This window comes from Macaca thibetana, chromosome 7 (genome assembly GCF_024542745.1).
Source record: "Macaca thibetana thibetana isolate TM-01 chromosome 7, ASM2454274v1, whole genome shotgun sequence".
NCBI lineage: Eukaryota > Metazoa > Chordata > Mammalia > Primates > Cercopithecidae > Macaca > Macaca thibetana.
This window is the reverse complement of record NC_065584.1, coordinates 7,276,694-7,302,540: the sequence shown is the minus strand read 5'-3', so window position 1 is coordinate 7,302,540 and position 25,847 is coordinate 7,276,694. Positions and strand designations below refer to the sequence as shown.

General features: G+C 45.0%; 1 protein-coding gene across 1 annotated transcript in view; it reads left to right on the top strand.

The window, feature by feature from the left end:
• The window catches only part of YY1 (YY1 transcription factor), a 45,550-nt gene that overhangs the window by 6,422 nt on the left and 13,281 nt on the right, over positions 1-25,847 (top strand). Inside the window, exon 2 of the mRNA XM_050796759.1 lies at positions 18,674-18,836. Within this exon, the coding sequence (XP_050652716.1) occupies positions 18,674-18,836 (163 nt within the window). The remainder of the gene's footprint in view (positions 1-18,673; positions 18,837-25,847) is intronic.

The window sequence follows — 25,847 nt, the reverse complement described above, 5'->3', positions numbered from 1 at the left end:
AGGAGTAACAGTTGTGGGGTTTTTTGTTTGTTTGAGGCGAAGTGTTGCTCTGTCGCCCAGGCTGGAGTGCAATGGCGTGATCTCGGCTCACCGCAACTTCTGCCTCCCAGATTCAAGCAATTCTCCTCCCTCAGCCTCCCAAGTAGCTGGGATGTGCCACCACGCCCGGCTAATCGTTGTATTTTTAGTAGAGACTGGGTTTCTCCATGCTGACCAGGCTGGTCTCGAACTCCTGACCTCAGGTGATCCTCCCACCCCAGCCTCCCAAAGTGCTGGGATTACAGATGTGAGCTACCGCACCCAGCCAGGAACAACTGTTTTATAACTTAGTTAATTATAGACTAAGCCACTTAACCATTGCATTTAATAGGGAAGATAATGATAAAAACTGAAATTTAAAACGTTTAGTTCAGAGATAAATCTAGGTGATTTTAAAATCTTGAGATTTCAGGTGGTGAGAAACTGACCCTCTCTAAGGCTGTTAATATTTTAATTCAGAGCAGAAGTTGCACTGCCCTGTGCAAAACTGCTACATAGATGCCTGGAATCCTGGGAACAAGCCAGCATGTCCATGGTCACCCCCACCCCGTTTCCATTTCCATACATGGGTTTTGTGAGGCGAGGCCAGCATGTGCATACTGCCTGCCCATGGCTAATGAGGATAGCACAGGTGTGGGGACAGTATTCCCCCCATTCTGTCCCCTGCCAGTCAGTACAGCTTGGGTTACAGGGGGTTACAGGGGGGACCTGTGCCTTCTCAAAGTGCTGGCAGCTGAGTGGCACCTCCTTCATGCCTGGGAGTCAAGGCCCTCCCCTGGTGTGCCCAGGTCGGCCTCATGTTCCGGGTAGAGAACCCTTGCTTGGACCTTGTTGGGATGTGGGGTGGTGAGACCCCACCTGAGCTGTGACCTGAGAGCAGACAAATTAAACTGCTGAAGGAGAGGCAAAAATTATTATTATTATTCTGTTACACTGAATAGAGAAGCGGCTTGTGCTGGATTAAGCAAAACTTGTAATACCAGAAAACAATTGATATAAAATCAGTAAATGCAAGGAAGTTGAAATGCATTGAATTTTTCTCAATTTTATACGTTCGGAAGATGCAGGTTTGCCAAAAATCACTAGTCATGACCGTTTGCCATTCCTCTGTGGGTTTTTCACACCCTCCCTCCCCAGTAAAAACTGCTATTTATCACTAAGTAGAGATGCAATAAACATGAACTTCCGTGGAGCCAAGCTCAAAAAGCCCTCCAAAGTAATCACTTCAACCTCATGACCTACATAGGGCAGCCTAAGTCATAGATCTCGAATCCTGATCTAGTAGCTCTGAAAAGTTTAGCTTCCTAATAAAACCTCTTGTGCTGTCAGACTCTCCACTCCAGGTTATTAACCTTGCCTTTTCCCTCCCACTATCAACAACTGACTCCCCCTAGTGGGAAAAGAAAAATTCATATCAGGAAAAGGTCAGGGTTCCTGTCCTATCTACAGTTAGCATTTTAGGCTTTTGCAAGAGGGTAAGTTTTTAAAAACATCCATGTTGGACTCCTAGGTGGATATTTACAAAAGGCATTTCTATTTTGTTTTTGAAACCTGCTTAACAAGGTCAGTCTGTTTTAAGGCTGGGAAACTTATATTAGCAAAAACAATTATTGCAATGAATATTACTTAATATTTGCATTCTTTTGTTTAACTCTTGATCTGCTCAGGTGACCATTTTTATTCTCTCTGTGCTGTTACTACTTACAATAGGAAGAGTAAGCAAAAGTGAATTTTTCTTTTTTTTTGAGACAGGGTCTCAGTTTCTCACCCAGTCTGGAGTACAGTGGCACAGTCTCAGCTCATTGCAGCCTCAACCTCCTGGACTCAAGCAGTCCTGCCTCAGTCCCCCAAGAGCTGGGACTGCAGGCATACACCACCAGGCACGGCTAATTTTTTATAGAGACAGGGTTATCAGAATCATGGCTTGGATGTAGAAAATAACATTAATGTAATTACTGCAGAGTATTAGGAAGAGCCAAGGGTGATCTTAGAAGTTAGCTGACTGTTGGATAGGCTTGCACCTTTTCATGTGTGATGGACTTCAGTAACAGCACATAAGGGGAACCAAGCCATTTCCTAGTTCTAAGTATCTTCTCAGTAGGTTCTGTTCTGTTTAACTTCATGAATAATTATCAAGAACAGAAACCCAGCAGCATCATATTTCCTCTCTAGAGGGGACTGACCTTGGGATCTTTGTAAAATGAGTTGGGGTAGCAGTATCCTTATTTTATTCCTTTACGAACAGAACAATATACTCAATTTCTTTCTTTCTTTCTTTTGGGGGGGCGGGGGGGACAGAGTTTTGCTCTGTCGCCCAGGCTGGAGTGCAGTGGTTTGATCTGGCTCACTGCAACCTCTGCCTCCCAGGTTCAAACAATTTTCCTGCCTCAGCCTCCTGAGAAGCTGGGATTACAGGTGTGCGCCACCATGTCCAGCTAATTTTTTGTATTAGTAGAGACAGGTTTTACCTTGTTGGCCAGGGCTGGTCTTGAACTCCTGACCTCAAGTCATCTGCCCACCTCGGCCTCCCAAAGTGCTGGGATTACAGGCATGAGCTACTGTACCCAGCCTACTCAATTTCTTAAAGCAAGAGTCTTCCATTTTAAGGTGACCTGGCAAATGAGATATTAGGAACCCTTGAGCAAAAAAAAAAAAAAAAAAAAAAAAAAAATTTTGAGACAGGTTCTTGCTGTGTTGCTCAGACTGGAGTGCACTGGCTATTCACAGGTATGATCATTGTGCACTACAGCCTTGAACTCCTGGTCTCAAGTGGTTCTCTGGTCTCAGCCTCCCTAGTAGCTGGGACTAGAGGTGTGTGCCACTCCACCCAGCTTGAATAAATTTTTTTTTTCTTTTTTTTTTTTTTTGTTTTTTTTGAGACGGAGTCTCACTCTGTCACCCAGGCTGAAGTGCAGTGGTGTGATCTCAGCTCATTGCAAGCTCCGCCTCCCGGGTTCACACCATTCTTCTGCCTCAGCCTCCCAAGTAGCTGGGACTACAGGTGCCTGCCACCACTCCCGGCTAATTTTTTGTATTTTTAGTAGAGACAGGATTTCACCGTGCTAGCCGGGATGGGCTTGATCTCCTGACCTTGTGATCTGCCCGCCTCGGGCCTCCCAAAGTGCTGGGATTATAGGGGTTAGCCACCACGCCCGGCCACGTTAAATTCTTTTTTTTTTTTTTTTTTTTTTTGAGACGGAGTCTTGCTCTGTCCCCCAGGCTGGAGTGCAGTGGTGCAATCTCGGCTCACTGCAAGCTCCGCCTCCTGGGTTTACACCATTCTCCTGCCTCAGCCTCCCGAGTAGCTGGGACTACAGGCGCCCGCCACCTCGCCCGGCTAGTTTTTTGTATTTTTAGTAGAGGCGGGGTTTCACCGTGTTAGCCAGGATGGTCTCGATCTCCTGACCTTGTGATCCGCCCGTCTCGGCCTCCCAAAGTGCTGGGATTACAGGCTTGAGCCACTGCGCCCGGCCAGTTAAATTCTTAATAGCCATTCAGTTACTTTAGTTTTACACAGTAGTTTCAGATGTGGTTAAACATTAAAACAATATAAATGGTTATTTGTGATAGACTCTTTCTCATGTAATTTTTTTTTTTTTTTTTTTTTTTTTTTTTTTGGAGACAAGAGTTTTGCTCTGTTGCCCAGGCTGGAGTGCAGTGGCATGATCTCGGCTCACCTGCAACCTTCACCTCCTGGGTTCAAGCGATTCTCCTGCCTCAGCCTCCTCAGTAGCTGGGATTACAGGCTTGCACCACCACACCCGGCTAATTTTTGTACTTTTAGTAGAGATGGTGTTTCACCATGTTGGCCAGGCTGGTCTCGAACTCCTGACCTCAAGTGATCTACCTGCATCAGCCTCCAAAGTTCTGGGATTACAGGCGTGAGCCACTGTGCCCGGCTTGTGTAAATTAATTCCCCTCCTCAAATAGAAGATCTGTGAGGCAGGGAAAGGGGCTGCCATTGCTGTGCAAGAAGCTGTTCTGTTTGGTGTCAGGATCTGTCTTCAGGAGAGTATTGAACTTTGAATATTGAGTAAATGAATGGATGGAATCTGTGCTGTAAGGCAGAATCAGGGCTTATGCCAAAATGCTATTTTGGTCTATTCCTGTATTGGTGGAAAAGGAGTATTAGGGATCGAGAGAAGGTGGAGAAGCGTTCTGTTTTAGAAGCAACATGGGCTTTAGAGTCAATTCTCGATTCAAATCCCAGATTTGCTACTTAACCGCTTTTTTTTCGTCTGAGACGGAGTCTTGCTGTCACCCAGACTGGAGTGCAGTGGCACCATCTCAGCTCACTGCAATCTCCGCCTCCCAGGTTCAAGCGATTCTCCTACCTCAGCTTCCAGAGTAGCTGGGACTATAGGCTCCTGCCACCACGCCCAGTTAATTTTTGTATTTTTAGTAGAGATGGGGTTTCGCCATATTGGCCAGGTTGCCGTCGAACTCCCGACCTTGTGATCCGCCTACCTTGGCCGCACAAAGTGCTGGGAATACAGGCATGAGCCACCGCGCCCAGCCTTTTTTTTTTTTTTTTTTTTTTTTTTTTTTTTGAGATGGAGTTTTGCTCTTGTTGCTCAGGCTGGAGTGCAGTGGCACGATCTCGGCTTACCACAACCTCCATCTCCCAGGTTCAAGCAATTCTCCTGCTTCAGCCTCCCAAGTAGTTGGGATCACAGGCATTCACCACCACACCTGGCTAATTTTGTATTTTTAGTAGAGACAGGGTTTCTCCATGTTGGTCAGGCTGATCTTGAACTCCTGACCTCAGGTGATCCGCCTGCCTCAGCCTCCCAAAGTGCTGGGATTACAGGCGTGAGCCACCGCGCCTGGCCTACTTACTGCTCTTTAGATACATGGCTTGTCATTTCTGAGGTCAGTTTCTTCAGCCAAAACATAGGGTTTAATACCTTAAAGATAGTGTTTGGATTGAGAAATGTGATAGTTGCCAGAATGAAATAGGTACTTAATAAAGGATAGTATCGTTTCTTAAGGTCTTTATTAGTAGGAAAAACTGGGAAACAACCTATGTCTGATTTTTACCTATTGCCTAGCAGTGAATCACAAATGTTTAGCTCTCCCCCATTTCAGTGAAAGGTTGGCTGATGGCAGCTGTGACTCTGTTTTGTCTTTTTTGCCAGAAGTATCCTAGAGTGGCCTAAGATAGAAGGTGTGGAGAAATAAAATGTAGCCAAATATGTGCGTGCATGCATACATACATACATACATAGATAAATATGTCAGTTGGTGAAGGTGAAAATAGAAGATCGGGATCACAGGAAAAATTACCATCAACCCTAATGAGGTTCCTGGCAGTCAAGATAAAAAAAAAAAAGGAACTTATATTACCTTTATCTGATATTAATTCTGAGTAAATAAAGCATTTCTTAGCAATGAATTCCCTTCGTGTATGAAGGGGGCCACTGAGTGGTAGTGCTGGCATTTTTCAGCCAACGTAATGACAAATTTCACAGTGCTCTCTTAGAGATGCCTAAAAAATGTATTATAGAACGTGGCTGGGCATGGTGCGCTTTGGGAGACTGAGGTGGAAGGATCTGAGGCCAGGAGTTTGAGACCAACCTGGGCAACATAGTAAGACCTTGTCTCCACAGGAAATTAAAAAATAAAACCAAGGGTGGTGGCATGTGCTTGTAGCCCCAGCTACCCAGGAGGCTGACGTGGGAGAATCACCTGAGCGCCGGAGGTCAAGGCTGCAGTGAGCTCCACTCCAACCTGGATGATGACATAGTGAGATTCTGCCTCAAAAAGAAAAGAGAGAGAGAGAGAAATAATATATAAGGCCTTTCATTTTTCTGATTAACATATTGTGGTTGACTGAATAATGACTCCCAAGATGGCCAGATCCTAATTCTTGAAACCTGTGGGTGTTAACCTTATTTGCAAGTGTGATTAAACCAAGGCTCTTGGAATAGGGAGAGTAGCCTGGATTATCTAGGTGGGTACCAAATGTAATCACACAATGTCCTTGTATTCACAGGAAGGCAGTGGGAGATTGATTGCCAAAGAGGAAGTAGGAGAGGTGCAAGAGGTTGGAGTGAGGTGAAGAGAAGAGGTCAAGGAATGTAGGCAGCCTTCAGAAGCTAGAATATGTGAGGGACCAGGTTCTCCACTGAAGCCTCCAGAAGGAACCCACACAATGACTTTATAGCTCTGAAACTGATTCTCACTGCTGGCCTCTAGAACTAGAAGAGAATAAATTCCTGTTGTTTCAAACCACCAAATTAGGAAAGTAATACATGTGCTAGCACCCCCTGACCTTGGCAAGTCCCTATTAATGTGCAAGGCACAAGACTTACTGTCCCCCCTTAAAACTAGGAGAGAGGGGAAGTAGAATAAATGGGCTTTTTTTTTTGCACACTACTGAATTTCCCAGACATGATGGTTGGCATTTAACACATTACCTTGTTTTAGCCTTGTAAGATTGGTGATATCCTTCCTCCCCTCCCCCCCTTTCCCTCTCTTTCTTATCTTTATTTCTTTGTAGAGGCAGGGTCTCTCTTTGTTGCTCAGGCTGGTCTGTTAATTACTGGCCTCAAGAGATCTTCCTGCCTCACCCTCCCAAAGTGCTGGGATTATAGGTGTGAGCTCCTGTGCCTGGCCTTATTGTTTAATAAATGAGGAAACCAGGCAAGTTAAGAGTGGAGGCTGGGGCCGGGCGCGGTGGCTCACGCCTGTAATCCCAGCACTTTGGGAGGCCGAGACAGGCGGATCACGAGGTCAGGAGATCGAGACCATACTGGCTAACACGGTGAAACCCCGTCTCTACTAAAAAATACAAAAAAACTAGCCGGGCGAGGTGTCAGGCGCCTGTGGTCCCAGCTACTTGGGAAGCTGAGGTAGGAGAATGGTGTAAACCTGGGAGGCGGAGCTTGCAGTGAGCTGAGATCCGGCCACTGCACTCCAGCCTGGGCGACAGAGCGAGACTCCGTGTCAAAAAAAAAGAGTGGAGGCTGGGCCGGGTACGGTGGCTCACGCCTGTAATCCCAGCACTTTGGGAGGCCGAGGCGGGCGGATCATGAGGTCAGGAGATCGAGACCATCCTGGCTAACAGGGTGAAACCCCGTTCTACTAAAAGTACAAAAAAATTAGCCGGGCGTGGTGGCGGACGCCTGTAGTCCCAGGTACTCGGGAGGCTGAGGCAGGACAATGGTGTGAACCCAGGAGGAGCAGTGTGCAGTGAACCGAGATCTTGCCACTGCACTCCAGCCTGGGAGACAGAGCGGGACTCTGTCTCAAAAACAAAAAAAAAAGAAAGAAAAGAAAACAGTGGAGGCTGGAGTGACAGGAATGAATGGCTTCTTGAAGGGAAGATACCTTAATTTGGGTTTTGGAGAGTGGACTGGGCTTAGATAGGTCACGAGAGGAAGGCAGGAGGGTAAATTGTATTGAGTACCTTTTACTAGACACTGAGAAAATCACTTTGCTTGGAGCTTGGAGGGGAGGTGAGACTCCATCTTTTTACTTCTCTGGACTTGTAGAGTGCTTCTCACCTTTCCATTTATTTAGTTCCTTAATTATATCTTTTTGACTGGAAATTGGAGTCTACAAACTCAGTCTTTTTTTTTTTTTTTTTTTTTTTTTTTTTTTTTTTTTTTTTTTGAGACGGAGTCTTGCTCTGTCGCCCAGGCTGGAGTGCAGTGGCGCTATCTCGGCTCACTGCAAGCTCCGCCTCCCGGGTTTACGCCATTCTCCTGCCTCAGCCTCCCGAGTAGCTGGGACTATAGGCGCCCGCCACCTCGCCCGGCTAATTTTTTGTATTTTTAGTAGAGACGGGGTTTCATTGTGTTAGCCAGGATGGTCTCGATCTCCTGACCTCGTGATCCGCCCGTCTCGGCCTCCCAAAGTGCTGGGATTACAGGCTTGAGCCACCGCGCCCGGCCAAACTCAGTCTTTTGCTTTGCTCCTCAAACTAGACTGGGAGTGATTATTGCTTTGGTAACATAGAAGGAAACTGAGCAGCTGGGAGATTGGGATGGGCCAGGGGTTTATTTATATAATACCTTCAACCTTTTGAATAGTACCATATGCAGAAATAGAAGCTATTAAATGTGAGTTAATTGTCCTTCCCCATATATGACTAGTGTTGGCTAGATTTTGTTTTTCCACGCGTTCTATCTTAGGCCAATTTAGTCTTGGTCTAGTTGTTTTAGGTCATTGCATTTAGCCAGAGTGTTAGTGAGCACTGTAGTTACCTAATGGACAGTTTTGGGTAGAAGTTCCTAACGTGATGGTTGCCCACATCACCTTACCCCCTTGAATCAATGACTTGTATTCTCAGCTTTTTCCAAATAGGAATTCTGAGATTGGCTTTAATTTGCCTTACCCAGTTGTGTTCTGGTAATTAACAATCGTCAACTTAAGTTATATTGGTTAAAGAAACCCATTTCAGGCCAGGCATGGTGGCTCACACCTCTAACCCCAGGGATTTGGGAAGCCAACGTAGGAGGATCACTTGAACCCAGGAGTTCAAGACTAGCTTGGGCAACATAGTGAGACCCCATCTCCACCAGGGAAAAAAAAAAAAATCAACTGGGTGTGGTAGTGTGGTGGACCTGTGGTCTCAACTACTGGTAGAATGGGGTTGCTGGAGGAGCACTGGAGCCAGGGAGGTCAAGGCTGCTTTGAGCAGTGATAGTGCCACTGCACTCCAGCCTGGGCAACAGAGTGAGACCCTGTCTCAAAGGAAAAGAAAGAAAGAAACCCATAGAAACTTTTTTTTTTCTTTTTTTTTTGAGACGGAGTCTCGCTCTGTCGCCCAGGCTGGAGTGCAGTGGCCGGATCTCAGCTCACTGCAAGCTCCGCCTCCCGGGTTTACGCCATTCTCCTGCCTCAGCCTCCCGAGTAGCTGGGACTACAGGCGCCCGCCACCTCGCCCGGCTAGTTTTTTGTATTTTTTAGTAGAGACGGGGTTTCACCATGTTAGCCAGGATGGTCTCGATCTCCCGACCTCGTGATCCGCCCGTCTCGGCCTCCCAAAGTGCTGGGATTACAGGCTTGAGCCACCGCGCCCGGCCAATTTTTAAAGCAGATTTAGATATTTGCTTCCTGAACATGTTTTACCTAGATGTACATTTGATATTACCCCATTGCTAGTCAATAGAAATCAATAACATTCATAGCATAATTTGACATTCATAGTGGGTCAATAAACACTTTCCTCTATGTAGCAAAATCTTTTTCAGTAGTAACTATGAAGGGAATGGTATTTTTAGTAGCAATGGAGTTTTGCCATGTTAGCCAGGCTCATCTTTTTTATTTTTTGAGACAGAGTCTTGCTCTGTTGCCCAGCCTGGAATGCAGTGGCGTGATCTCGGCTCACTGCAACCTCTGCCTCTCAGGTTCAAGTGATTCTCCCACCTTGGCCTCCCAAAGTGCTGGGATTATAGGCATGAGCCACTGCACCTGGCCAAGATATTTTTTTGAACAAAGAAACTTACATGTACGTATGGCCTGTAATGTAATAAATAAAAATTACTAGCTTCTTTTATAGCATCATAAATTTTTATTCTATCTGGTAAAAACTTCTGATTTTCTTTTTGCAAAAATTAGTAAAATGGCCAAATGATAGCAAATATTGACATTATTTAATGTATTGCTTTACTGTGTGTCCAGCTTTTGAAAATGAGGCAGGTCAAATATTGTCCTTTTGGTTTCTTCTGGCAACAAAAGCTAGTGTCTTTTGTCATTTCTCTAGAAGTCTTCTTTGCAGCTTGATTTTTTTCCTGTATGTTTCATTTCTTTTCCTTTCCTATCCTGTCCTGTCCTTTCCTTTTTTTTGAGACGGAGTCTTACTCTGTCACCCAGGCTGGAGTGCAGTGGCGTGCTTTCAACTTACTGTAACCTCTACCTCCCTGGTTCAAGCAATTCATTTGCTTCAGTCTCCCGAGTAGCTGGAATTACAAGCATGTGCCACTATGCCTGCTGACTTTTGTAGAGATGGATTTTTGCCATGTTGGCCAGACTGGTCTTGAACTCCTGACCTTGGGTGATCAGCCCGCTTTGGCCTCCCAAAGTGCTGAGATTACAGGTGCAAGGCACCGGGCCCAGCCTATTTTCTTTTTTTCTTTATTTTTTTTTTTTTTTCCTCTTTTTTTTCCCCCTTTTTTCTTTTTTTTTCTTTTTTTCTTTTTCCTCTTTTTTTTTCCCCCTTTTTTCTTTTTTTTTTCTTTTTTTCTTTTTTTGAGTCGAAGTCTCACACTGTTGCCTGGGCTAGAGTACAGTGGTGTGATCTCGGATCACTACAACATCCGCCTCCCGGGTTCAAGCGATTCTCCTGCCTCAGCCTCCCAAGTAGCTGGAATTACAGACGCCTGCCACCACGCCCATCTATTTTTTTTTTTTTTTTTTTTTTTTTTTTTTTTTGAGACGGAGTCTCACTCTGCTGCCCAGGCTGGAGTGCAGTGGCCGGATCTCAGCTCACTGCAAGCTTCGCCTCCCGGGTTTACGCCATTCTCCTGCCTCAGCCTCCCGAGTAGCTGTGACTACAGGCGTCCGCCACCTCGCCCGGCTAGTTTTTTGTATTTTTTTAGTAGAGACGGGGTTTCACCGTGTTAGCCAGGATGGTCTTGATCTCCCGACCTCGTGATCCGCCCGTCTCGGCCTCCCAAAGTGCTGGGATTACAGGCTTGAGCCACCGCGCCCGGCCCTAATTTTTTTCTTTTCTTTTTTTTTTTATTTTAATTTTTAGTAGTGATGGGGTTTCACTATGTTGGCCAGGCTGGTCTCAAACAATCCTGACCTCGTGATCCACCCGCCTTGGCCTCCGAAAGTGCTAGGATTACAGATGTGACCCACTGTGCCCAGCCAGCCTATTTTCTTACATTTTCTTGTTAACCCTCTTCACAATTTCTGTGCACTGGTCTTCAGAGAGTTCCTCTAGTTTTCTTCCTTGCAGGAAACACTCTTTTTTAAGGAATAAGTCATAAACATGTGATAATGTGTGTCTTAAATCTGTATCTTATGAAAACATACAATAACCACAAAAATTATTTCAAACTTAGACCAACAAAAGTTTTTTTTTTTTAAGGCAAGAAACTGATATTGTTTAAAAGTGTGGGAGGGCCAGGCACAGTGGCTCATGCCTGTAATCCCAGCACTTTGGGAGGCTGAGGTGGGCGGATCACCTGAGGTCAGGAGTTAGAGACCAGCCTGGCCAATGTGGTGAAACCCCATCTCTGCTAAAAATACAAAAAATTTCTGAGCGTGGTGGTGTGCCCCTGTGATCCCAGCTACTTGGGAGGCTGAGACAGGAGAATCGCTTGAACCTGGGAGGCGGAGGTTGCAGTGGGCCAAGATCGCACCACTGCACTCCAACCTGGGGGACAGAGGGAGACTCCGTCTCAGGATGGATGGATGGATGGATGGATGGATGGATGGATGGATGGGTAAGTGTGTAATGTGGTAATGATCAAGAGTACACTTATTTTCAGCCAGTTTTATTACGGTTTTAAAATTATGTACAGACCATGCAGCCCTCTCTTTTCTGTGCTTAGGGCAGACTGCTTTTGCTGTATGCCACTTAGCAAACTTGATACATCACTGAGTACAATTTTCTTTAGACAGGACTAGTTGTCTCCCTACCTGTGGACATCTCTCTTCAGTCTCCTTTGCAAAGTCTTCCTGATTCTCTTAATATTAGAATTGTTCAGGTTTTGGTTCTAAGCCTTCTCCTCTCTGACTATTTTCTTTTTCAGTAGATAATCTTACAATGTCTTTCTGTGGCTTTCAGTGCAGTCTGAGTCAGGCATGGTATTGTGGGCCTATAGTCCCACCTACTTGGGAGGCTGAAGCAGGAGGGTCAGTTGAGTCCAGGAGTTTGAGGCCGCAATGAGCTATGATCGTGCCATTGCACTCTCGTCTGGTCAACAGAGCCAGACCCTGTCAAAAAAAAAAAAAAAAAAAAATCTATATGCCAGTGATTCTCACAGATTCCCATATAATTCTCTGTAACCTAGGTTTCTTGTCCCCTGTACTTGCATATCTAGTTGCCTTTTTGAGGTCTGCCCCTTAGATTTTGCACAGATACCTCAAACCAAAGAGGAACTCTAAATCTTCTGCACGTCATCTCTTTCCCGCTCTTGTCCTCCATCTCAGCAAATGACACCACAATCTTCTAAGAATTACAAGCAAGAAACTCAGGTGGCATACTTGGCATCCCTGTTCCTCCCCAACCCATCTGATTCATTATCTAGCCATGTTTATTTCTCCATCCATTAACAGATGGATGAACAAAATGGTATGTATGTACAGAATATTATTCAGCCATGAAGAGGAATGGAATGTTGTTACGTGTTACAACAGGTGGGTCTTAAAAACATTATGCTTAGTGAAATAAACCAGGCATGGATGGCAAATACTGTATGATTCAACTGGTATGAGGTACCTGAAATAGGCAAATTTATAGAGACAGAAAGTAGAATTGAGGTTAGCAGGTGCTGAGGGGAAGTGAAAGTTCTTATGTAATGGATATAGAGTTTTTTGCAGGAATGAAGAAAACATTTGAGTATAGATAGTGGTGATGGTTACACATTCTGAATGTATTTAATGGCACTAAATTGTACACTTACGTATGGTTAAAATGGTAAGTATTATGGTAATGTGTATTTTACCACCTTTTTTTTTTTTTTTTAATGAAAACCGTGGAAATAAAGAGGTTGGATTTGGCCAACTGGCTTTACTAGCTGATTCCTGATATAGGTCATAAAGTCTTGTCAGCATCTACTTTAGGCTTCTTTCATATGTTTTTTTGGTATCTGATTCTGAATTATTTTAGTGGCCATCGTGAGGGTTCTTGATACTCTTCGGTGTTGATACTGTACGCCACTTGCACTTGATATGTCGCTGAGTTAAATTCTCTTTAGACAGAGCTAGTTGTCTCCCTACCTGCGGATATACCTCTTCAGTCCCCTTGCAAAGTCTTCCTCAGTCTCTCAATATTGGAATTGCTCACATTTGGGTTCTGAGCCCCACTCAAGTATTTCCTCATTTGACTTCCCTCGCTGGACTGTAAGTTCCTTGAGAGCAGACTCTTTGTTTCCAGCTTTTATTCCTAGTACCCAGAACAATGCCAGGCACATAGGAGGCCCTCAATATATGTAGAACTAATGAAGAAAGTCATTTAGCCTGTGATTCCTTTATGCCATGAGTTCAGTCTTCTGTCTCAGCACACTTGAGACATGCCCTCTGGGGTGGACTGCATGTTTGTGTCTCTCCCAGATTCATGTGTTGAAATCTTAACCCTCAGTGTGATGGTATTAGAGGGTAGGTCCTTTGGGGGGTAATTTAGGTCTGAGGGTGGAACCCTAATGCATGGGATTAGTGCCCTATAAAAGAGACCCCAGAGTGCTAGCTCTCTGGTCCTCTCTACACTATATGAGAAGACAATGTGAAGATGGCTATCTGCAAACCAGGGAGTAGGCCCTCACCAAAAACACCACCATGCTGGCATATTGATCTTGGACTTCTAGCTTCCAAACTGTGGGAAATGTTGCTTAAGCCACCCAATCTATGTTTTTGTTGTAGCAGCCCAAATGGATTAAGACACTTTCATCAGTAGCTTATTCAGAGTAGTACTGATTCTCAACATTGCTATCATTCTGTATCAGAAATACGAAACATGGCTCACACCTGTAATCCCAGCACTTTGGTAGGCCAAGGCGGATTGCTTGAGCCCAGGAGTTCAAAACCAGCCTAGGTAACATAGTGAGACCACATCTCTACAAAAAATAAAATCAGCCCAGCCTGTCTGTGGTCCCAGTTACATGGGAGGCTGAGGTGGGAGGATTGCTTGAGCCTTGGAGGTCGAGGCTGCAGTGAGCCATGATTGCTCCACTGCACTCCAGCCTGGGCAACAGAGCGAGACTGTGTCTCGAAAAGAAAAGAAAAAACAACAGAAATATAAAACATGAGGACAAATAGCTCCCTTGGCCACCAACGTATTTCTGTACCACTTGAAAGTTTTGATATAGAAGTAGATGTGCCCAGGCTAGAGGGATAGGCACGTGAAGGGGGTGTCAGTAGGAGCAGGCAGCCCTGGGAACAGGAATGAAATTAACTAATTTGAGTCCTGCCGGGCACAGTGGCTCACGCCTGTAATCCTAGCACTTTGGGAGGCTGAGATGGCAGATCAGGAGGTCAGGAGATGGAGACCATTCTGGCTAACACAGTGAAACCCCGTCTCTACTAAAAAATACAAAAAAAAAAAGTAGCCAGGCGAGGTGGCAGGCGCCTGTAGTCCCAGCTACTCAGGAGGCTGAGGCAGGAGAATGGCGTGAACCCGGGAGGCGGAGCTTGCAGTGAGCTGAGATCCGGCCACTGCACTCCAGCCTGGGCGACAGAGCGAGACTCCGTCTCAAAAAAAAAAAAAAAAAGAGTGGAGGCTGGGCCGGGTACGGTGGCACGTGAAGGGGGTGTCAGTAGGAGCAGGCAGCCCTGGGAACAGGAATGAAATTAACTAATTTGAGTCCTGCCGGGCACAGTGGCTCACGCCTGTAATCCCAGCACTTTGGGAGGCCGAGGCGGGCGGATCATGAGGTCAGGAGATCGAGACCATCCTGGGTAACACGGTGAAACCCCGTCTTTACTAAAAAATACAAAAAATTAGCCGGGCGTGGTGGCGGGCGCCTGTAGTCCCAGCTACTCGGGAGGCTGAGACAGGAGAACGGTGTAAACCTGGGAGGCGGAGCTTGCAGTGAGCTGAGATCTGGCCACTGCACTCCAGCGTGGGCGACAGACCGAGACTCCGTCTCGGTAAAAAAAAAAAAAAAGGTATTTGAGTCCTGACTTTGTGACTTAGGGTCAGTAACCACATTTCCTGTCCCTTTTTCTAAATACATCCAGTTATTTTTTTTCCTAGGCCCCACCATCCATCTGTGTGGATAGATAATCTTCATCTGTGAATAGATAACCTTGGGTATATTATCACTAGTGTTCTTTCTGGTTCCAAACAAGAGGCAGCAGAGCTTAACAGTTAAGCATATAAATCTTAGGGGTAGACTTCATGAGTTTACATCTGCCACTTCCTAGCCAGTTAACCCTGAGCAGGTTACTTAACATCTCTGTGCCTGCACATTCTCCTCAGTAAAATGAAAAAATCTGTGATTCCTTGTAACGATGTATAATTATGTTTCCTAGAATGAAGAGTGGTGGAATTAGAGAGGCATTTAAAGTTTACAGTTGCATTCAGTGCTTTTCATTGCTGAGAGTTATTGAACTTGATAATGACCACTTGAATCAAATGGAAGCTCCGTGCTATCTTGATCTTCCTCTCATACTCCAGCTTTGCTCTGAGGTCAGAAAGCTGTGTGTTAAAGCAGTTATATGTAGTTTTTGGTGGTTGTAGATTTCGTTTTGGTTTGGTTTTTGGTCTTGATTTTTAACACTGGTGGAAAGGTAATTCAAGGTAAGAGTTGAAGCCAGTTTCACTTCTGAACGATTTTATTTTACTACTTTTGGTGAGACAGACAGTTTGTTTGAGAAACAAAAACTTGCAGTTAGCCTTGAAAATTGTGGAGTACCTGTTTCTAATTTAGGCATCAAAGGTAGAAGATGACTTGTTTTTGGCCTTTGGGCACTTCTACTCTACCTTAAGAGGCAAGACCGGCCAGGCACAGTTTCTCACCTGGAATCCCAACGCTTTGGGAAGCCAAGGTAGGTGGATCACGAGGTCAAGAGATTGAGACCATCCTGGCCAACATGGTGAAACCCTGTTTCTACTAAAAATACAAACAATTAGCTGGGCATCGTGGTGTGTGCCTGTAGTCCCAGCTAATCAGGAGGTGGAGCCAGGAGAATCGCTTGAACCCGGGAGGCGGAGGTTGCAGTGAGCTGAGATTGCGCCATTGCACTCCAGCCTGGGCGACACAGCGAGACTCCATCTCAAAAAAAAAGAGGCAAGACCAACAAAAATTTAAACTGAAGTGATTGAGTCAGGAAATAATCTAGGAGCTCAAAGAAAAAGTAGGAATCAACACTGGACTGATAAAATCAACACACCCTCAAATTCTCTGGAATTTGAGCTATACTTTGGAGGGGAGGCTGGGTTGAGAAGAGAGGTGGTAAGAGAGAGCAAAACTCACACTTATTGAAAACCTCCTGCCATGCACTTGTGAATTTAACCCATGAGAAAAGCTGGTTAGAATATAGAAGGCATGTGCAAAGGAGAAATAGAAGGTAAGACCAGGTATGTTGTTAAAGTGGGACCAGACAGCATCGGACCCAGAATGCCAGACTGAAATAATTTACAGCAGCATTGAAGGGATTATACCATAGGTGAGAATATATCAGCTATATTTTCTGTGGCAATTTATCCTTTGCAGTATCACTAGAGAACATAATTGTGAAAATCAATTAAGAAACTACTACAATCATTTTGGTTTGAGATAATAGGAAATAAGTTGATGGCAGTGGATCAAAGAGAAGACTGGTGTTTTTTAGTTTTTTGTTTTTTGTTTTTTTTGTGTGTGTTTTTTTTCTTTTGAGACGGAGTCTTGCTCTGTCACCCGGGGTGGAGTGCAATGGCGCAATCTTGGCTCACTGCAACCTCCGCCACCCGGGTTTAGGCGATTCTCCTGCCTCAGCCTCCCAAGTAGCTGGGCTTACAGGCGCCCGCCACCACAGCTGGCTAATTTTTGTATTTTCAATAGAGTTGGGGTTTCATCATGTTCACCAGGCTGGTCTTGAGCTCCCAAAATGTGGGGATTACAGGCATGAGCCACTGTGCCCTGGCCGAGAGATCTTTTAAAGGGGATCAATAGGATTTGGTGTCTGAGATGTGGAAAATGAATTATATGGGGTCTGAATATATGAATAAATATATATAAATAATATATATACTTATATATAGAAAATATATATGGTTGTTTTGTTGTTGTTGTTGAGACAGAGTCTCGCTTTGTCACCCAGGCTGGAGTATACTGGCACAATCTCGGCTCAGTGCAAGCTCCGCTTCCCAGGTTCAAGCGATTCTCCTGCCTCAGCCTCCTGAGTAGCTGGGATTACAGGCGCCCGCCACCACGCCCGGCTAATATTTTGTATTTTTAGTAGAGACGGGGTTTCATCGTGTTAGCCAGGATGGTCTTGATCTCCTGACCGTGTGAGCCACCGTACCCGGCGCCCCCCCCCCACTTTTTTTTTTTTTTTTTTTGGGCAATCTTCCTCTAGACTGAAGTTGCAGTGATGTGGTCACGGCTCACTACAGCCTCGACCTCTTGGGCTCAAGTGATTATCCTGCCTCAGCCTCCCAAGTAGCTGGGACTACAGGCATGCACCCCATGCCTGGCTAATTTTAATTTTTTTGTGGAGACAGGGTCTCTCCCTTTGTTGCCCAGGCTGGTCTCAGAACTTCTTGGCTTAAGTGATCCTCCTGTCTTGACCTCCCAGAGTGCTGGGATTACAGGCATGAGCCACTGCACGTGGCCTATTTTTTGTAACCTGTTGGATTTGAGATGATAGTAAGTCATGCAAGTAGAGATGTTGTACATTTGTTTGAACATATGCTTGTTTATTTTTATCTTTTGTTTTGTTTTTTGAGACAGAATTTCACTCTGTCACCCAGGCTGGAGGGCATTGGCACTATCTCAGTTCACTGCGACCTCTGCCTCCTGGTTCAGGCAATTCTCCTGCCTCAGCCTCCTGAGTAGCTGGGATTACAGGCATGCACCACCATGCCCGGCTAATTTTTGTATTTTTAAGCAAATGGAGTTTTGCCGTGTTGTCCAGTCTGGTCTCAAACTCCTAACTGCAAGCAATTCACCCGCCTTAGCCTTCCAAAGTGCTGGGATTATAGGCATGAACCACTGGTGCTGGGCTGAACATATTTTTATTGAGGGCCAGCTATCTGCAGATTTTGAACAAGGCTCTGTAAATCCGTGGGATCAAAACTGACTAACCTTCATGTCCTTACGCAGTTTACAGTCTAGTGGGAAGTTGACAAAACCACACAGCTATAATTACAAATTGTAGTCAATGGAAATTGCATGAATAAACACCTTGAGGTTAGGGTAGATGGGCCATGATACAATTGAGGTGCTAAAGGGCCACAATAGAGGAGTGAAGAGGGAGGAGGCTGGAGAGGTAGCAAGAGACTAGCTAAGAGGTCTATGAAATCAGATTTGAATCAGCACCACAGAATTGGTAGTTGCCAGGAAATGTGTGTGGTGTGAGTAAAAAGCTGAAATCTAGGCTGGGTGTGGTGGCTTATGCCTGTAATATCAGGACTTTAGGAGGCCAAGGCAGGAGGATCGCTTGAGTGCAGGTGTTCCAGACCAGCCTGGGCAACATTGTGAGACCCTGTTTCTACAATAAATAAAAAATAATTAGCTGGGTGTGGTGGCACATGCCTGTAGTCCCAGCTACTCAGGAGGCTGAGGTGTGGGGATTGCTTGAGCCCAGGAGTTTGAGGTTGAATGAGCCGTGATCGTGATTGGGCCACTGCACTCCAGCTGGGTGACAGTGAGACCCGTTCCCTAAAAAAAAAAAAAGAAGAAAAAGAAAAAGAAAACAATTGAGCTGGTGGCTATAAATCACCCATTTAAGAAGTTACTGGTGAAAGCAGTTTTTGTAGTTTTTAAAATCTATTTACTCAGCTAAAGATAATCAATCTCATGATGTGTTTCAGATGAAAAAAAAGATATTGACCATGAGACTGTGGTTGAAGAACAGATCATTGGCGAGAACTCACCTCCTGATTATTCAGAATATATGACAGGAAAGAAACTTCCTCCTGGAGGAATACCTGGCATTGACCTCTCAGATCCCAAACAACTGGCAGAATTTGCTAGGTAAGTTATAAGAACTTTGCTTTCTTTTAATTATAGAAAGTGCTTGAGTCTTGACAGCTATGTTTTCCTGTGCCTAAGTCAAAATGGTGGTTTGTATTCTTTCTCTAGGGCAATTCCTGAAAACAAAAGCAGTCCGTTTTGGGTTTTTTTGTTTGTTTGTTTTTTGTTTCTGTTTTTTTGAGATGGAGCCTCCCTCTGTCACCCAGGCTGGAGTGCATTGATGCGATCTCGGCTCACTGAAACCTCTGCCTCCCAGGTTCAAGCAATTCTAACAGTCAGTTTTAGTTTTAGTAGTAGCTATGCTATTAATGTAAGTGGCAGCATTTTAGATCCTTGCAGTAAGATGAAGCAAATACCCTTTATTTATAGGCATTGCATGTGAGTAAATAAAATTGCCCGTAATTTGTTTTGGAATGGATATCTTCCACACTGCCTTGTGGCTTCTTTGTACACATTTTATTTTTTATTTATTTATTAATTTACTTATTTATTTTTGGAGACGGAGTCTCGCTATGTCTCCCAGGCTGGAGTGCGGTGGGCGCCATCTTGGCTCACTGCAAACTCCGCCGCCTCCTGGGTTCACGCCATTCTCCTGCCTCAGCGTCCCGAGAACCTGGGACTACAGGCGCCCGCCACCACACCTGGCTAATTTTTTTGTATTTTTACTAGAGACAGGGTTTCACTGTATTCGCCAGGATGGTCTTGATCTCCTGACCTCGTGATCCACCTGCCTTGGCCTCCCAAAGTGCTGGGATTACAGGCGTGAGCCACCGCGCCCGGCTTATTTTTTATATTTTTGAGGCAAGAGTCTTGCTCTCTTGCCCAGGCTGGAGTGCAATGGTGCAATTTCAGCTCACTGCAACCTCTACCTCCCTGGTTCAAGCGATTCTCCTGCCTCAGCCTCCCAAGTAGCTGGGATTATGGGTGTGTGCCGCCACGCCCAGCCAATTTTTATGTTTAGTAGAGACAGGGTTTCATCCTGTTGGCCAGTCTGGTCTCGAACTCCTGGTCTCAAGTAATCCGCCTGCTTCCACCTCCTAGAGTGCTAGGATACAGGCGTGAGCCACTGTGCCCAGCCCGTAGTACACATTTTAAATTTGGGTGTGTTGTATTGGTCTATGCTACTGGAGACCTGGGTCTGTACTAGATTCATCCAGCTGACCACTGGAAAGGATTTCATAAATTTGTATTTGTCTTATCATCAGTTAAGCTCCTGGTATGCTAATTTAAGCTGGCATGACAGGAGATGAAGTTATTTATGACTGGGACGTGGCGAGCAGTGGAGACACTCTGAACCCATTGGTTGGGTGTGTTTGTTTTGCCTAAAGTGGGTTGGGTTCTTATAGAAGCCTACTTTTTGTATTACTTTCTAGTACTATTTGGCAGTTTGTACAAGGAGCTGAAAATACCCACAAAGATGTAAACGTTTAAATTAAATGAACTAATAAAATAAACTCTGGAGCAGAAAGCCTAATGCCTTTCCATACCTGAGGTTGAATGGAACCTGGAATAGCTCAGGAAATTTCGGCAAGGGCAGGATCAAGAAGAAAAATCCTTTTGATCTTGCACATTCTTTTTTTTTTTTTTTTTTTTAAGTAAATCTTTATTTATTTATTTATTTTTATTTATTTATTTATTTTTTTTTTTTTTTGAGACGGAGTCTCGCTCTGTTGCCCAGGCTGGAGTGCAGTGGCGCGATCTCGGCTCACTGCAAGCTCCGCCTCCGGGGTTCACGCCATTCTCCTGCCTCAGCCTCCCGAGTAGCTGGGACTACAGGCGCCCACAACCGCGCCCGGCTAATTTTTTGTATTTTTAGTAGAGACGGGGTTTCACCGTGGTCTCGATCTCCTGACCTTGTGATCCGCCCGCCTCGGCCTCCCAAAGTGCTGGGATTACAGGCGTGAGCCACCGCGCCCGGCCAATCTTGCACATTCTAAGAACAGAGTGAGTTGCATTTTTTTTTTCTTTTGAGAGCAGAGTAGTAGAGGTGGAGACCCTTCAGTGTCCTGGCTTCCCTCTTGGCCCTGCCGAAAACAAGGTGGGCAATTCCTGCCACCTGGAGCTCCTTTCCCCACTTGTCAAATGGGCATTAAGAATTCCATTGTGATTTGATACATGGGGGTTCTCAACCCTTTATTCTTTCCAGTGAAACTATAGCTATAATTTATAATATATGCATTATTTCTAGTTTATCATGACTTAAAACAGTGAAGGCTCTATCCTTTTGTTAATGACATTCCAGCTTTTATTGACATTCATATTTCAGATACAGTTATGTAAATATTAACTGCCCTTTCCCCAAGAAAAGTAACAAAAATGGAATCTGTAGGGTTCTTAGTCAACTGTGAAGTTTTTGGACAGGTTGAGTCAAGTATTACGCCAGTGTTTAATGTTGCCATGTGTTCTGTTTTTTTTCTTTTTTAACCACGCCATCGCACTCCAGCCTGGGCAACAAGGGTGAAACTCCTTCCAAAAAAAAAAAAAGAGAGAGGGAGAGGGAAGGAAGGAAGGAAAGAAACTACAAAAGATAATGGAAAAGATTTAGAAACAGATTGACTGTGTGCTTGGTGGGGCACGTGGGGTAGGAGTAAGAGCATGCTTAACATTTTCGTGCTTTTAGCCACTGCTCATTAGATGACTCTAGCCCCAGCTTACTTCCTGAAAACCACCTCAAGTCCAACATGGATGTTTTATTATTAACAGCATCTCAAACCAAATACTGACTACTCTGAGCCCCAAACGAGAACCACTGAAGCTTTTTTTTTTTGAGATGGAGTCTCACTCTTGTCACCCAGGCTGGAGTGCCAGTGGTATGATCTCGGCTCACTGCAACCTCTGCCACCCAGGTTCAAGTGATCTCGTGCCTCAGCCTCCAAAGTAGCTGGGATTACAGGCGCCGCCACCACACCCGGCTAATTTTTGTATTTTTAGTAGAGATGAGGTTTCGCCATCTTGGCCAGGCTGGTCTTGAACTCCTAACCTCGTGATCCATCTGCCTCGGCTTCCCAAAGGGCTGGGATTATAGGTGTGAGCCACCACACCTGGCCTTTTGAAGCTTTAAATTACAATTGTGATTCTCCTCTGTCCACATGGCTGGGGAGGCCTCAGAATCTTGGCAGGAGGCGAAAGGCATTTCTTACATGGTGGTGGCAAGAGAAAAATGAGGAAGAAGCAAAAGTGGAAACCCCTGATAAACCCATCTCATCTTGTGAGACTTAACTATCATGAGAATAGTATGGGAAAGACTGGTCCCCATGATTCAGTTACCTCGCCCCGGGTCCCACCTACAACATGTGGGAATCCTGGGAGATAGAATTCAAGTTGAGATTTGGGTGAGGACACAGTGAAACCATGTCAGAGGGTAAGAGAGCCCAGTGGCAGAGTAAAAGCATCATTCAGACAAGTAGAAGGAGACTCAGGAGGTACTAGAGAGGGGAATAAAACCTTTCGGTTATACATTGTGAAGGAGCTGCAGTGGAGGGCAGAGGCTGAGGGAAAGGTTTTGAAGAGAGAAGGAGTCTATGTGTGGTGAGCAGTAAGGCTGTTAGGTGTTGGCGACCCTTGGCACTGCTTACCCTCCTTGGAGCATTGGAGCAGCTGATCTAAAAGTTTGTCCCCAGTCTTCTGAACAGAAAATCCAGGGACACATGTTACTGTGGGGAAGGTAACATGGCTACCTTAGACCAACTCCTTAAGAAGGGGACCACCCACAGAGACTGGCACCCGGGTACCAGCTAGCCATCCAAAACACCAACACTGAAGAACCTAAAAGTTTCAGTGAGATAGGCCATCGACTGGAAAGAATAATAGACCTGAATGAGACTTTTCTTCAGTAGCAGAGGATAATTAGAGGCAATAAAACAATGCTTTGAGAGGAAAAATTACTGTAAACATCATAGAGTTCTTGATCCAGCAAAGCTATCAAGTCACATACAAGAACAAGAGATGACAATTTTAGAGACCCAAGGATTTATGTTGCATGTACCCTTTCTGAGGAGGCAAGTTGAAGATACAATATAGCGAAATGAGGATGAACATCAGAAGGAAGATTTCCTAGTGCACAACAACCAAGAGGACAGCTGTGCAGCAGGCTAGAAAATGTATTCCATTTAGAATAGAAAGTTGGCTGGCTGTAAGAATTTCTTTTTTTTTTTTTTTTTTTTTTTTTTTTTTTTGAGACGGAGTCTCGCTTTGTGGTCCAGGCTGGAGTACAGTGGCCGAATCTCAGCTCACTGCAAGCTCCGCCTCCCGGGTTTACACCATTCTCCTGCCTCAGCCTCCCGAGTAGCTGGGACTACAGGCACCCGCCACCTCGCCCGGCTAATTTTTTGTATTTTTTAGTAGAGACGGGGTTTCACCGTGTTAGCCAGGATGGTCTCGATCTCCTGACCTCGTGATCCGCCCGTCTCGGCCTCCCAAAGTGCTGGGATTACAGGCTTGAGCCACCGCGCCCGGCCAAGAATTTCTTAAGGAAAAGTCAGTTTCATTCAGTAGTGGGTAGAGTGAGTAAGAAGCTTGGTGGTATGGAAAAGGGTCTTCTGAAAAAGAAAAGGCAATTGGAAACTCCATGAAAAGGGGTGAAGGGGTAGGGCAAAGAAAGCCATAGCCTAAAAAATAGGGCCTAATTTTGACAGTATTGAAAGAGAGAGCTCCTTTGACCTGACTCTGGGAAGATTCTCTCCTTGCAGCTCCTATGTTGTACTTGTAGAGCATTAAGTGTGATCCTAGCACACTGTTTTAATGTTTGCATAATCACAATATGAATGTAAATAGCATTTCTTTTATTAACCTGTTAAAAGATTTCATTTTTGTATAGAAGAGAATGTAATCTTGCTCGTCTTGACAGTGTAAAAAGTAAAGTTACAGGCCGGGCGCGGTGGCTCAAGCCTGTAATCCCAGCACTTTGGGAGGCCGAGACGGGCGGATCATGAGGTCAGGAGATCGAGACCATCCTGGCTAACACGGTGAAACCCCGTCTCTACTAAGAAATACAAAAAAAAAAAAAACTAGCCGGGCGAGGTGGCGGGTGCCTGTAGTCCCAGCTACTCGGGAGGCTGAGGCAGGAGAATGGTGTAAACCCGGGAGGCGGAGCTTGCAGTGAGCTGAGATCCGGCCACTGCACTCCAGCCTGGGCTACAGAGCGAGACTCTGTCTCAAAAAAAAAAAAAAAAAAGTAAAGTTACAGAGTTTGGGCCCTGTGAGGTGGGTCAAGGGTTGGGCTCCCTCTCATCCATATTCTACATAGTAGCTCTTTTTTTTTTTTTTTTTTTGAAATGGAGTCTTGCTCTGTCGCCAGGCTGGAGTGCAAGTGGTACAATCTCGGCTCACTGCAACCTCTCTACCTCCTGGATTCAAACTATTCTCCTGCCTCAGCCTCCCAAATAGCTAGGACTAATAGGCGCACACCACCACGCCCGACTAATTTTTGTATTTTTAGTAGAGACAGGGTTTCACCATGTTGGCCAGGATGATCTCTATCTCTTGACCTCGTGATCCACCCACCTTGGCCTCCCAAAGTGCTGGGATTACAGGCATGAACCACTGCACCCGGCCTCTACATAGTAGCTCTTGAAGCTTATGTTCATCTAAACAAATCTCTGTATTTGCACAGTCGTGTTGGTGAGAACTGTTTGCACCTAGGTGCCCTCTTTTGTTAGATCTTCACATTTTGAGGATGTGTGTAACAGTTGAGTGGGATTTTCTGGAGGCTCAGGAATTGATGCTGGGGACTCTGAAAGCAGAAGATACAGAGGCACCAAGAGTTTTAACCTCTTGGGGACCAGACCACATCTTCGCTAATTATGGCCCATAGAACTTGTCCTGGTGGCCTCCAGTCTTCGCCTCCTGCACTCACAAAGTGGCATTAGAGCCGCAGCTGTTGGCTTAAGGTAGAATGTAAGCTGCTTTTCTGTCTCCTCTGTGCACTGGGGTGATGGGGTGCTGGACTGGACTTGAAACTGTCCAAAGAGTATTTCAGGCTCATGCCACACTCAACCTAGACTGCCTAGTAAATCAGTTACATATGCACGTGGGCAAAATATAAGCAGTAATGACTTTAATTGGAAAATCTGACATTGGGAAGGTGGACAGGCTGTGGATGACTTTTTTTCCCGAAATGTCTGTTCAGTAAATATTTCGAAAGGTGGTCAGTGAGTGGGGTCCAGTGAGTTCTGTTTCCTGTAAAGTGACCACCTTTGTATGTATTTCACTAAATAAAGTTAGACCTTTGAAAACCTTTGGTCTAGAAAGATTAAAATAGAATGGTTAGGCCAGTCCCAAACTGGGTTTTTTTGTTGTCGTTCACTGCTTACCCTGAGACTTTCACAGTATTAACGTATAGATGAAATGTGATAATGGAAATGAAAATACCTCAAGACTCTTCAATATCATCACATGAATATTAATATTTAAGAGATAATTCATTGAACAAACTTTATCTAAGGCAATATTACCTTTTCACAAAGAAGGGAGGTGAATCATGCTTGCAAATGGCAGCCGTATTACACAGAAACTTCTGTACCAACAGCACACATCAGAGAGGATGGTTCTGGTCTGGAAGTCAGCTAACCTTGTTTTGTATGGAAGAGGCTTATTTGCATTAAAGAGTCACTGCTCCAAAAATGTTTCATCTCCCTTTCTGGGATATTTGCAGATCTGTTGGTTAGAACTTCGGTTTACATAGTGCTCTGCTGATACTGTGCCAGAAGTTTGGGTTCTGAAGTCCAATCTTTACAACGTTCTTCCCACATATGCCAGAATGAGCTATTATACATCGGGCAATCATGTCATTAGGAGTGTATTCTCTCTCTTTATTTGACAGGAAACTTGAGTCGTTGGGTGCCTGACTCCTCCATGTAACAGGTACTGCATTGAGGGGTGTGTTCCTCCTAGTGCCATGCTTTCTCCACTTTCTCAGCCCTTTATCAAAGGGTGGTTAAGAGTGAACTCATTTTTAGCTAGACCCATTTAACACATAGCCAATGGTAACAAGAGCTATCATTTCCCAAGTGC